Genomic DNA, 11,234 nt, shown 5'->3' with positions numbered 1-11,234 from the left:
CCTCTCCTTACTCTGCTTCACTCGGTCGGGATATTACCGACCCGATAGGCTACAGATAACTGACCGGCAACTTGACCAGCAAGCCGATAGGTATTAGCTCCACGCGGCGATGACTCACACACTCGGCGATACCGAAGATAGACCGACAATGAATTAAGAAAGGAAATCTTCCAAGTTTACAATCAGATAAACAGGTCGCAAAAATTCTCATTCATCCCAATATGACCAAACCAAATGTACTGTTGATTGAATCCAGCGTTCAGCAAATCGACGAAGCTCGTCGCGAAAGCCTATCAGAGAAAGTGTCGATCTTGAAGTACGACTGTACATGCGTTGAAGAGTTTATCTCGCGCCTACAACCAGGTGGGCTCTACAGCAATATCACAGCGATCGTACGGACTGGATGGCTCAAAGCTGGCGCGTATGCCTCTCATCGACTCTTCGCTACGGATGTTGTCCCACACTATCCGCCAAGTCTGAAGCTTATCTGCTGTAGTGGGCATGGATACGATGCTGCGGATATCGGTGCCCTGACAAGCAAAGGGATATGGTATTGCAATACACCCGATGCGTGCACTGAAGCCGTAGCCAATACCGGTCTTGCACTGGTGCTTGAAACATTCCGCTATCTGAGCTTTGCACAATGGTGCGCAAGATATGACTGGAACAAAAGTCGGGAGCTGGGTTTGAAAGCCGTGGACCCAGCGGGGATGATACTGGGAGTAATCGGCATGGGAGATATTGGGCTTTCTATCGCACAGAAGTGCGAGGCAGCTTTGAGGATGAGAATTTCCTATCATGGTCCTCGAAGGAAAGAGGATGCCGAAGCTAGACTTAAGAATGGAGCTCGGTTCTGTGCTGATCTGGATGAGATGATAACTGAGGTTGACTGTGTTGTCATTGCTGCACCCTATACTTCCCAAACACATCACCTTCTCTCTCGTAAACAATTCGAAAATGCCAAGAGCACTGGTCTGCGAGTGGTGAACATTGCTCGAGGAAAAATGATTGATGAAGACGCTTTGCTTTGGGCACTTGAAAATAGAAAGGTCGTGGGTGCAGGTCTCGATGTTCATGCTAATGAGCCTGTTGTGAACCAGAAATTATGTGAAAACTGGATGGTTACTCTTTTGCCTCATATTGCCGTTTGTTCGAGGACTAGCTGGTCCAATTTTGAGAAACAGACCCTGGATAATCTGGAAGCTTTTATTTCAACAGGGAAACCACTTAATTCTGTCAATTTCATTTCAAACTAGACTTATAACCCGCTCAGCATTTTATTAGACCAAATTACATACAGCCCGATAATAAAAGATCTTGTATTCTTTCCCATGGTATTTCGAGTCGCTTTACATTGTCTTATCAAGTATACCCATACTCAACTTGAAGTGGATTCCACAGCTGAGACATTGGTGTTGGGAAGCTTTTTCTTATCAATAGAAGCCGAATCCGACGTCGATGCTTGTTCAGAAGATGAGGCTTGTCCGGACGAGAAATCCTCTTCCAAAGCAGGAGCTGAGCCTTCGATCTGAAGATTCGCGGCTTTTCTTCTATCTCTCCGTAACAGTAATTGGATAGCCAATGTCACGACAACTTGAACTTCGGTTAGCTTGATCATTTATTTTCCACAATAGGACGTACTTACTCGACAGTATCTGCAGAATGATAGACCAGAGATATCCTTTCTTTGCAGCAGGAAAATCCGTGGTTTTCCATACAAAGTTGGGGGCCTGGATTTGGTGTTATCAATTGAACGAAAATGATTGAGGAGTTGAATTACATACCACCGCTTGCACGACATAAGCAAGATCATTGGATAATGCTACCACAATAGCTCGCTTCTCCGTATCCGCCGAGCAAATCTCATTGGTCCAACTGAGGATCAATGGTCCAGCACCAGTCTAGAAACTTGATCAGTAACTTTAACTCAAGTGCTAGCCTCGACGCTACTTCATTTGACTTACTCCAATGAAACTAAGCCAGTACACCGCCGTGCGACCAGGTATGTCTGAATAGAGCGGCATCTGACGTAGCACAACATCGAAAATTATCTTTATTATTCTTTGAGTTAGTTCCAATATTTCCTACAGTAAGTGGGTGGTAGAGGGATGAGCATACCGTGACGACAGCACCGATATAAATGAAGGGCCAACGCGATCCACGGAAGGGTCCATCGGAGAGCCAACCCCAAATAAAAGCCATGACAACGAATATAGCGATGGTAACATTCGGTACTATAGAAAGCTATTAGCACTTGATCTTGAGTGAATTTTCAATATACGTACAATTATCGATCTGGGACACAGAGTAATGTTTTCCAGGCACGGGAGCAGGCGTCGCGTTAAAGCTCTTCAGCCAATATCCCATACCGGCCTGTGGGTATCCGTTGTTCCAGACGATGTAGAGCGCCGCTACAATATTGTCAGTGGAAGAAATTAAAATCGGAAGACAAGGATGGAGGGATCATACGAAGAAGGTACGTATGCCAGCTGGAGAAAATTCTCTTCGCCTTGGCTATTGACCAGGGCTCTTTACCAGCTCTGCCGATCGCCTGCATTCGCTTGACGGAAAGGATATGCTCCTCTTCACTTGTCCACCAAGTTTTCTGGCCACTTTGGGGCAGGTTAGGGAAGAATATGAACCCTGCCAAGGCGAGTGGTATCGTAATGATGCCATCGATGATGAAGAGCCATCGCCATCCTGCTCGGCCTTCAACGCCATCCAGGTTGGTATAGGCTGCTGCCTGAAGGAAGCCACTAAAAAGTTGGCCGATTGAACCCGCAAGCCAGAATGTCATTGCTCGCTTTCCGATCTCCTGTGGCGTATACCATGACCCAAGGAGGTAATGAATACCAGGGTAAAATCCAGATCTGTTGCAGAGAACATCAGCTTGGAGAAGAGAAGAACTGAATTCGAAAGGAAAACTTACTCAAAAATTCCGACCAGGAAGCGAAGAGCATAAAGGCTCTTGTAGGATTTGACACTGGACATAGACATGGTAGAAATTCCCCAGCCAACCTCAAGCTACTATGTGTGAGTATTTGTACTGGAATGAGAACCTTTGGGCAACCTTGGATTAGAGAGAGAGTACTCACAGCTGGAATGACCCATCGGGGTGAAACTCGCGTCAATAGCAAATTGCACGGGATTTGTCCAATAACATAGCCAACTGTAAAGATCGATGTACTGGTCACCAGTTGATTACCATACATCTCAAGATCTTCTTCCATGCCACTAAGGTAAGCATTGGTAACATTTTGAAGATCCAGGTTCTTTAAAAAATATCCGATCTGTGTTTTGATTAGGAGTCTGCCACTCTTTTTTGTCGGGGGTTTTTAGGTAGAACCCACCGATGCAAATGTTAAGACGAATGCATCAAGCTTAAATAGCAACCTTCGCTGGTCGCGAGGCAGCTCCCAAGTATCCCAAATGTATCCTTTCCAAGACTTGATTGGCTTCACAACCTCCTGCTCTCGCAATGAGTTGGCCTCTGTGTCTTCAGTCATGATTGAAATGCGCCTGGAGGCTCCAGATGTCTGACTATACGTCCGAGAAGACTGGGTTTAAATAGATAATTTGTGATCATGACCCCATTGCTCCTCTTGATCACGTCAATTCTTACTATGATTACTTATGCAGCTACCTTTTACTTTGAAATAAACTTCATTGATAACATTCCAATCCATCTTGTTTACATTCAACATACCACCACATAGAATGATTTATTGCAAAAAGAAAACTTGAAAAAAAAATTCAAATGATTTTTTCTTTCGTCTTTAAAGATCTCTGTACGCAACTTGAAATATTATCGCTGAATTTCCACTCTCTTTGAAGTTCTCATTATATGGGAGAGGGGGTGGTGTTATGGCGCCATAGTCCCCATTTATTATATCTTCCGCAAAACCTGCGACATCTTACGAACTAGCCTCTCTTGACATTCACCATGGCGGCATTTAAGGTGCTTTACTGGTCAAAATTAGCCTTGAGTGGCAGTTTTCTTTTCATAGGGATCTGGATCGACCTAGGCCACAGTTGCACGATAAAACGATGACCTTTAATCGGCTTTTTCGCCCAGGTGTACGTACATGAGGCACATCCAAAATGATGGCATAGCGTGAGGATCTTCATATATCATCGTTCTCTAATCTGTCTCAGGGCAACTTGTTCATAGACATGTGTCAACCTGATGCCGTCAACAAGAAATTCTATAGGTATTCGATTTCGGTGGTGTCCCGAAGTTCCATTAGACACGGGGCGACTCATGGTCAAACTGCTGGGCTTGGGGCCAAGAAACAGCACTAGCGCCTGAGAAATATGTGCGATCTTGATCCGAATTTCAGATAAATTGTATGATTTTTTGAAGAAACGCGCGCACCACAGGATACTGTTATACCGCAGCATTTGAAGGATAGATGTCCCAGCTCCAAGGATACTCAGGTGATACCCGGATTCAAAGCCACCCTAGAAGCTGAGTTTCACTTGCAAGTCTTCAAAAGGATTTAAATGTCAAATCTTCAATTTATTCAAGCCTCGAAATGAGCAGCTTTCGGTCCTTTCTCGTCCCTCACAAATTCAGATAAATGTCTCTTCGGCAGATTTTGCGCAACAGACACGGTATCAAAAATATTCTGAGATGCCTCGAAAATTTCTCCAATCTCTTCTAGAGATCGCTTCGCTGTCTCTGGAAAGAAGAAATAAATGACAGGAACGAAAGATGCATTGAGGCAACAGTAGACGATGAAATATTTCCAGCCGATATCATCAAAGGCCACAGGGGTGACTTCAGCAACCAGGAAGTTGAACAGCCAAGATATCGCAGGGGACAATCCACATGTCGCCGCTCGGAGGTGAGTGGGAGCGATTTCACTGGCCTAGAGGAACGGGATTCCGAGGAACCCGAGAACGTAGACGAAAAAGTAAAGATAAAGAAAGAATACAGCTCCTTTCAAAGCGGCCGGGTTATTTTCTTGAGATATCAGCCCAGCGATGAAGGCAAAGCAAATAGCCATGCTTGATGCACTAAACATCATAAGTTTTCGGCGCCCGAAGCGATCAACGGTCCAGGCACAACAAACTGCACCAATTATCAGAACTAACTGAGATGATGCAGCTAGGAGTCCTGATTCGCTCGATGCAAAATGAAGCTGCTGCTGATAAATCGTTGGAGCATAATAGGTGATCGAGTTAACACCAGTCATCTGCAGGAAGATCTGGGCAACTGCGGCAATAACAACATGGTGGAAAGTTCTCTGATGACCCATCTTGAATAAGGCTCCCAGTTTTCCCTTACTTACTCGCTCTATGGAGATTCTGATATCCTCGATCTCTTTGTTCACGGTCTCGCTGTTTTGATCTTCATCGTATAGAAGCGCAAGTATTTCTCGACCCTCCTCCCAGCGATCCATTTTGCATAGCCATCGAGGGCTCCCGGGTAGCGAGAAGATTGAAATGCAGACAAGGAATGAAAGGAAAATGGTGAAAGCCAGAGGGAAGCGCCATGACACCGAACTGGGCTGTGTATATGACATCCCAAAGGCAACCCATAATGCCAATGCAATACCCGATCCACAAAATATTCTGAAGGCAGGAACATGCTCTCCTCGACTCTCTGCTTTGGAGACTCCGGACTGCCAAACAGATACTAATACCTCCAGTACCCAGACCTAGCACAATACGCCCAACGATGAATTGGGCAAAAGCGAAGGATGAACATTGGATAATGGCCCCGGCAGCCTGCACCACACTGGCAATAAATATTGTTTTCCGACGGCCCAGGACATCTCCAAGTAATGTGCATCCCAGGGCTCCGAAAACTCCAAACAAGGTGTATAATGCGACGACAGTGCCTATCAATGATTAGTCTGAGTTCAAATATTCAAATTCAACTGCATGGTCTAATCCCACCTTGAATTTTGGAGTTTTCTGACTCCAGTGACCATTCGTGGGAATTGAAGATTAAATTCCGAGTCGGAGAGGACTTCACCAGCAGCGGATTGGTTATAGCCGAATATCATCACACCGAAACAAGCTTCCATCCATATGGCCAAGTGAAGCTTTGAGCCTCGTACGCCCAGAAATGGCGCCATGATAAGCTCACTTTTTCACCACTAAAATGTGTCGGTGGGTATTCGACTGTCCCTTGTTTCTTCGGAGGTCAGGAGGAAGCCTCTGCTCTTATAATACCTGCGACGGGACGAACTGCCCCGTAGAACGCTCGACCCCAGACTAGAGTTGCATCCTGATTAGCTTAACAATGAAGTAGTCGACTTGATTAGACAAGAGAACGAGTGTTTGTTGTCCGAGCCAACCGGATTCGATCCGATTTCAATAATGAACAACAAAACAACTTGAAAATTGCGGGGAAGTCGGATCCGATGCTTGCTCTGATCTTGACCTCCTACAGACCTTTGCGCCATATCGACAATGTAGATAACCGATGTCGTTCAAGACACAAGCCAAATATTTTCGATCATTCCAGGTATTCCAGCTGCAGACCAAATTAGACCAAACTTGAACCTTCAGGGTGGAATATCATCATATCATCCCTCTGTTAAATGTGACCCGCTGAGGACAATCGGATCCGATTACAGAAGACACGGTCCCTGCGATTGACAATGTTGCATCGTGCAGAATCTGGGGGTGAAGAATATTTCAGCTCTCAATTGCCGGTGTGCCGATCATCCCACATCCCGCGTACGTCTTTGTGTCTGCATAACTTGTTAGCCTGACTCGGTTAGTAGGTGGAAACCAACCCCCTTTGAATATGCGAATCTTAATCCAATATTCACCTAAAAAAGGTCCTTTTAGCACCGATACCAGCTATTCTCAGCTCATGCTTAAGGATGTGAGAGAGAACTGGACCTTCATATCATTGTGGCTGATGTGACCGCTGAGTACCTTGAGTACCTTTCGACCGGAAAGCTGCCAACAAGCCTCAACGGCAGCTTCTTGCACATCCGGCTGCTGGGGTGTTTTAGCATCTTCAATGAAAGTGATATGAATACCTTCGGGTCCGTCGCTGTAGCATTGACCATGACACGAACTCATGACCGAGAAAGGACGCGGCAGTGAACGCAAGTGACTGAAGACCCTGGCGGGTCGAACGGACCGATGGGACAGCTAGCCTTCCCTTCCAGGTAACCCTGTAGGTACTTACATACACAGAGGAGTCATTCACCAGCTATCTAGGTAAATGTAGACACTACTAACTGAGTGCTTAAGTATGTGAACATAGCTGTCTTAGAGGATGGGAACATTTGAACACACCTGGGCAGTCATGGGTGCTCACAAGTTAATCTGATTAGGATGATACAGTGTGTCTATTTAACAGAGCTTCCTAACTGAGCACTTCTAAGGTTAAGTACTGAAGACATGCCTTTTCCATTGGGACTCCCAATTTTGCTGCCTGAAGACTTGACTTTGAACAGCTTGGAAGCTAGGTATCCAACAATCATAATTGGCATCATCAAGTAACCTTGAAATGTTCCTTTTATAAAAACCTGGGCTCTCTAACAGCAATTCCTAAATTGCTACCTATCAATCTCTTCATGGCACATATTTAAGGATAGTCTTCAGCAGCTAGACGGTCGGGATTTTCAGGAATCATGATTGGCAAAGGATTATTCCATCTCGTCCAACTTCGGCCTTCCCAAACCGCTTCCACTGGCCTCTCTTTAGAAAATAGTTCTGCATTGCGCTCATTTTGCCTCCATGCTCTGTCTAGCGCGTCAGAAGATAAAATATCTCAAGGAAGAAGCAGTAATAGCAAGGACCGCTTACCTAAGGATGTTTTCGCCAATCAATTTCTTCACCTGCTCGTCTGTCGCACCTCGTCGCATAACTGCTTCAATCAGTTTGGGATAATCAGCGACAGAATTTATACCATTAGCCAAGGTCATCGTTCCATCGAAGTCCCCACCAATGCCAATATGATCCCAACCTGCCAGTTCTACAACATGCATGATGTGATCCACCACAGTCTCAATATTAGCCGCATCAGGATCGGTCGCATTCAAGAATCGTTTGACAAACATCACCATGAGCACTCCTCCATTTGATTTCAGTGACCTGATGATATCGTCCGGTGCATTACGAAAATTCTTTGCCAGTTCATAACATGTGCTATGGCTAAATATGACCGGCGATCGTGCAAGATCCATGACCTGTCGCATAGTCTGATGAGATGCATGCGACAAATCCACTAACATTCCAAGTCGATTCATTTCAAGAATAGCCTGGGCACCGAATGAAGTCAGACCAGGATCAAACTCGGTCTCTGAGGCAGTGACCGTTGCTGCTGCTGTTGCAAAAGCATTATCGGAATTATGTGTGATTGTGATGTATCGTACACCCAGATCCCATAGTTGACGGATAACTGCGATCGATGACCCCACTTGATGAAGACCTTCTGCGCCAAGCATTGAAGCTATTCTACCTTCTTTGAAGGCTTGAATGGCGGATGCTTGTGTCAGGCAGAATTTGAGCTCCGGGTTTGCTTCAATGAAACGACGCGCCACATCGATCTGCTCTAATGTATCGCGTACAATATGACTGGGATCATCCAGTTTTGTCGTGTCTGGGCATTCCATGAATACTGACCAAAATTGGCCACCAACATGACCTTCTTTCATACGTTTGAGGTCCGTATGGCTAGCCAATTCTATACATGCGAGAATTTAGCCCATGTTATTTGTGATAAGTGAGGTGGGCTCATACCCTCCCGAAAGGGAAATCGATCGTTGTATATTTGATTTTGCAACTCAATCCGGAGCAAGTATGGTAAGTCATTATGACCATCTATCAAAGGGCTGCTTCTCAGAATACGATCGACCCGGTCGGACAAGGTCTCTTCTCTCTTCTCATGTGTGGGAACCGACTGATATATAGCCCATATTGACGCTGCGACGAGTGTGGCGGCAGCGAGCCGACCTATGATCGAACTAGAAAAAGTCGAATAATCCATATCGAATGTGAACTTGAAATTGGGCTTGATAATGTTGTCTTTTAGACTTAAGCCTGGTACTTACTATTCTATCTGAGCCACATTACCTCGGGAAGGCCATCGACATGACAAATTGCTGATAGGCACTACTTATCAAGCCCCCAGGGATAAGCCGATTGGCCCGGCATCCATCTAATGCAGCCGGCTGTAGGAAGATAAGACGGTTGACAAGCTATCTCTCCTATCAGTACATTCTCTAGAAGGTATGCGAAAGAGAGATTCAGTGTCCAAGCTTTGCTAGTTATACTAAAACAAAGAAAAGACTTGGAACAACACATTATCCCCCGCTTATCATCCAAATTCTGTTATAAACCTATTCTCATCTTATTAGCAACATAAATTTACATTCACCAGTTGTGAACCTTGGAATTATTTTGACTATTCAAAAACTAAGCTTCAATGGACGTAAAGGCACCTGAAGAGGTCCAGGCCGATATCAGTGGGCCTGGTATAGGTCATGGTACAACCGAGATCTACATTGATCCAGTCAAGGAGAGAAAGATGATGCGCAAGTTCGATGTGAATAATGAACATTGCAGATGAATTGGACCCTCTACTAATCACATTTTCGTCCATCAGATCTTTGCGATTGGCCTACTAGGACTTTTCTATTTTATGGCAAATCTCGATCGGAGCAATATCGGGAATGCTCAAACCGCCGGGTTGCCAGCCGATCTGGGGCTTGTTGGAAACCAATTCGGTACAGCGACTACTCTTCTGTAAGTTATGCCATTTGAATTTTAAAAGTTCATACCATGTGCCATGTTGGAGATACTTATAAAGACTTGCTATACAGATACGCAACTTATGTTCCATTCGAAGGTCCCATTGCAGTGCTTCTCAAGATTATTGGACCAAAGCCTCTTCTCTCGACATGCGCGTTCTGCTGGGGAATAACGACACTTGGAATGGGTGAGTATGGCACATCAAATATGACAGGTCTTTTCTAACATTTGAGTCTCTAGCGTTCATTCAGAACTGGAAGGGTCTTTACGCCTGTAGATTGCTTACTGGCCTCTTCGAAGCCGGGCTAATCCCTTGCATAAATGTGTACATTGCACTCGTATACAAGAAAGAAGAGCGGGGGAAGCGCTCCGCTGCAATCTTCGCTTTCAGTGCCTGCTCTAGTGCATTTGGTGGTCTTCTCGCATATGGCCTGACGCAGGTCAATGGACCAAACGGTTGGGAAGGCTGGCGATGGCTATTCGTCATTGAAGGAGCCATGACCTCGATCCTTGTGCCACTTTATCTCTTCCTCTTTCCGAAACATCCCACGACTGCGTGGTTCCTCAGTGCCGAAGAAAAGATCATGATGCAGGCTCGCTACGACAATGATCCACACTGGGGACAGAATGAAGAATTCCAATGGGCTGACTCCCTAAGCGCTTTAACAGACCCAAAATGGTATGCGTTATTTATTTACCAGTTCAGCGTGGATATCTCGCTTTATGGATTTACCACTTTCTTGCCGAAGATCGTCTCTGGACTTGGGTACTCTGGAGTGAAGGCGAACTTGATGACAGTGCCTATTTATATCGTCAGCCTGATCTGGTTCCTTGTTATCGCATATTTCTCCGACCGAACAGGTCTCCGAGGGCCTTTTCTCGCTGGTCCCTTGCTCTGTCTGGTGATTGGTTATGCAATCCTCATATCTGTGGAGGACTTGGAGGTTCGCTTCTTTGCGTGCTTCGGTAAGTCTATTGCATCTCTTCATACAAAAGTTGCGTCTGACGAGTCTTTTTTCAGTTGTTGGTCTTGGAATTTATCCCACCACTGGCCTATCTTTAATGTGGCTCCAAGATAACACGGCTCGGCACTTCAAACGAGCCACAATGGTAGGCATGACGCTTTGTTTTGGTAACACTGCCGGTGTAGCAGTTGGCCAGATTTTCACAACTGAGTCCGCTCCTCGTTATATCAAGGGTCTGTCGATTAGCTTAGGTCTTGCAGTCGTCGCATTGGCAATGGTCACAGTCCTTATGGTAGGAATGACCGCAGTGAACAACAAGAGGGCTGCCAGGATCCGCTTGGCCGAGGAATCGGGCGAGGTTCTGGAAAGTGAGCCTGAAAAAGGCGACTATGATGTATTTTTTCGGTATTCTCTCTAAGATGGAAGGATCTTGTAGTAGTCACGGTCCACGGAAGGTCTCCGCGGGTCTGGTCTTCTCCGCACTCTTATCTCTTGAGGGGCTTCTCCGCAGATAACAATCAATGCCAAAGTACTGTTTTTTCT

General features: G+C 45.5%; 6 protein-coding genes across 6 annotated transcripts; 2 read left to right on the top strand and 4 right to left on the bottom strand.

The window, feature by feature from the left end:
* Positions 1 to 221: 221 nt before the first annotated feature.
* N7483_011216 (D-mandelate dehydrogenase-like dehydrogenase) lies at positions 222 to 1,256 on the top strand (the record flags this gene model as incomplete). Its single annotated transcript, XM_057094643.1, has 1 exon — positions 222 to 1,256. One exon carries the CDS (start codon positions 222 to 224, stop codon positions 1,254 to 1,256), a length of 1,035 nt encoding a protein of 344 aa, XP_056940614.1.
* A 122-nt stretch (positions 1,257 to 1,378) lies between these two features.
* On the bottom strand, positions 1,379 to 3,506 carry N7483_011215 (allantoate permease; the record flags this gene model as incomplete). The annotated part of the gene is made up of 10 exons (XM_057094642.1): positions 1,379 to 1,593; positions 1,646 to 1,730; positions 1,785 to 1,901; positions 1,965 to 2,051; positions 2,119 to 2,234; positions 2,286 to 2,411; positions 2,470 to 2,870; positions 2,930 to 3,024; positions 3,096 to 3,290; positions 3,351 to 3,506. 10 exons carry the CDS (start codon positions 3,504 to 3,506, stop codon positions 1,379 to 1,381), a joined length of 1,593 nt encoding a protein of 530 aa, XP_056940613.1.
* Positions 3,507 to 4,523: 1,017 nt separating this feature from the next.
* Positions 4,524 to 6,086, bottom strand: N7483_011214 (uncharacterized protein; the record flags this gene model as incomplete). The annotated part of the gene is given in 4 exon segments (XM_057094641.1): positions 4,524 to 4,866; positions 4,882 to 5,627; positions 5,676 to 5,846; positions 5,928 to 6,086. 4 exon segments carry the CDS (start codon positions 6,084 to 6,086, stop codon positions 4,524 to 4,526), a joined length of 1,419 nt encoding a protein of 472 aa, XP_056940612.1.
* A 739-nt stretch (positions 6,087 to 6,825) lies between these two features.
* N7483_011213 (uncharacterized protein) lies at positions 6,826 to 7,047 on the bottom strand (the record flags this gene model as incomplete). Its single annotated transcript, XM_057094640.1, has 1 exon — positions 6,826 to 7,047. One exon carries the CDS (start codon positions 7,045 to 7,047, stop codon positions 6,826 to 6,828), a length of 222 nt encoding a protein of 73 aa, XP_056940611.1.
* Positions 7,048 to 7,558: 511 nt separating this feature from the next.
* N7483_011212 (dipeptidase) lies at positions 7,559 to 8,962 on the bottom strand (the record flags this gene model as incomplete). Its single annotated transcript, XM_057094639.1, has 3 exons — positions 7,559 to 7,715; positions 7,780 to 8,659; positions 8,716 to 8,962. 3 exons carry the CDS (start codon positions 8,960 to 8,962, stop codon positions 7,559 to 7,561), a joined length of 1,284 nt encoding a protein of 427 aa, XP_056940610.1.
* A 438-nt stretch (positions 8,963 to 9,400) lies between these two features.
* Positions 9,401 to 11,109, top strand: N7483_011211 (high-affinity nicotinic acid transporter; the record flags this gene model as incomplete). Its single annotated transcript, XM_057094638.1, has 5 exons — positions 9,401 to 9,520; positions 9,581 to 9,720; positions 9,798 to 9,913; positions 9,967 to 10,692; positions 10,748 to 11,109. The coding sequence occupies 5 exons, from the start codon at positions 9,401 to 9,403 to the stop codon at positions 11,107 to 11,109; spliced, it is 1,464 nt and encodes a 487-aa protein (XP_056940609.1).
* Positions 11,110 to 11,234: the final 125 nt, after the last annotated feature.

Source organism: Penicillium malachiteum (assembly GCF_028827825.1).
Source record: "Penicillium malachiteum strain IBT 17515 chromosome Unknown utg000005l:1.0-9002435.0:326005.0-9005861.0, whole genome shotgun sequence".
Lineage (NCBI taxonomy): Eukaryota > Fungi > Ascomycota > Eurotiomycetes > Eurotiales > Aspergillaceae > Penicillium > Penicillium malachiteum.
The sequence above is the reverse complement of the archived record's forward strand: the minus strand, read 5'-3'. Positions and strand labels throughout refer to the sequence as shown.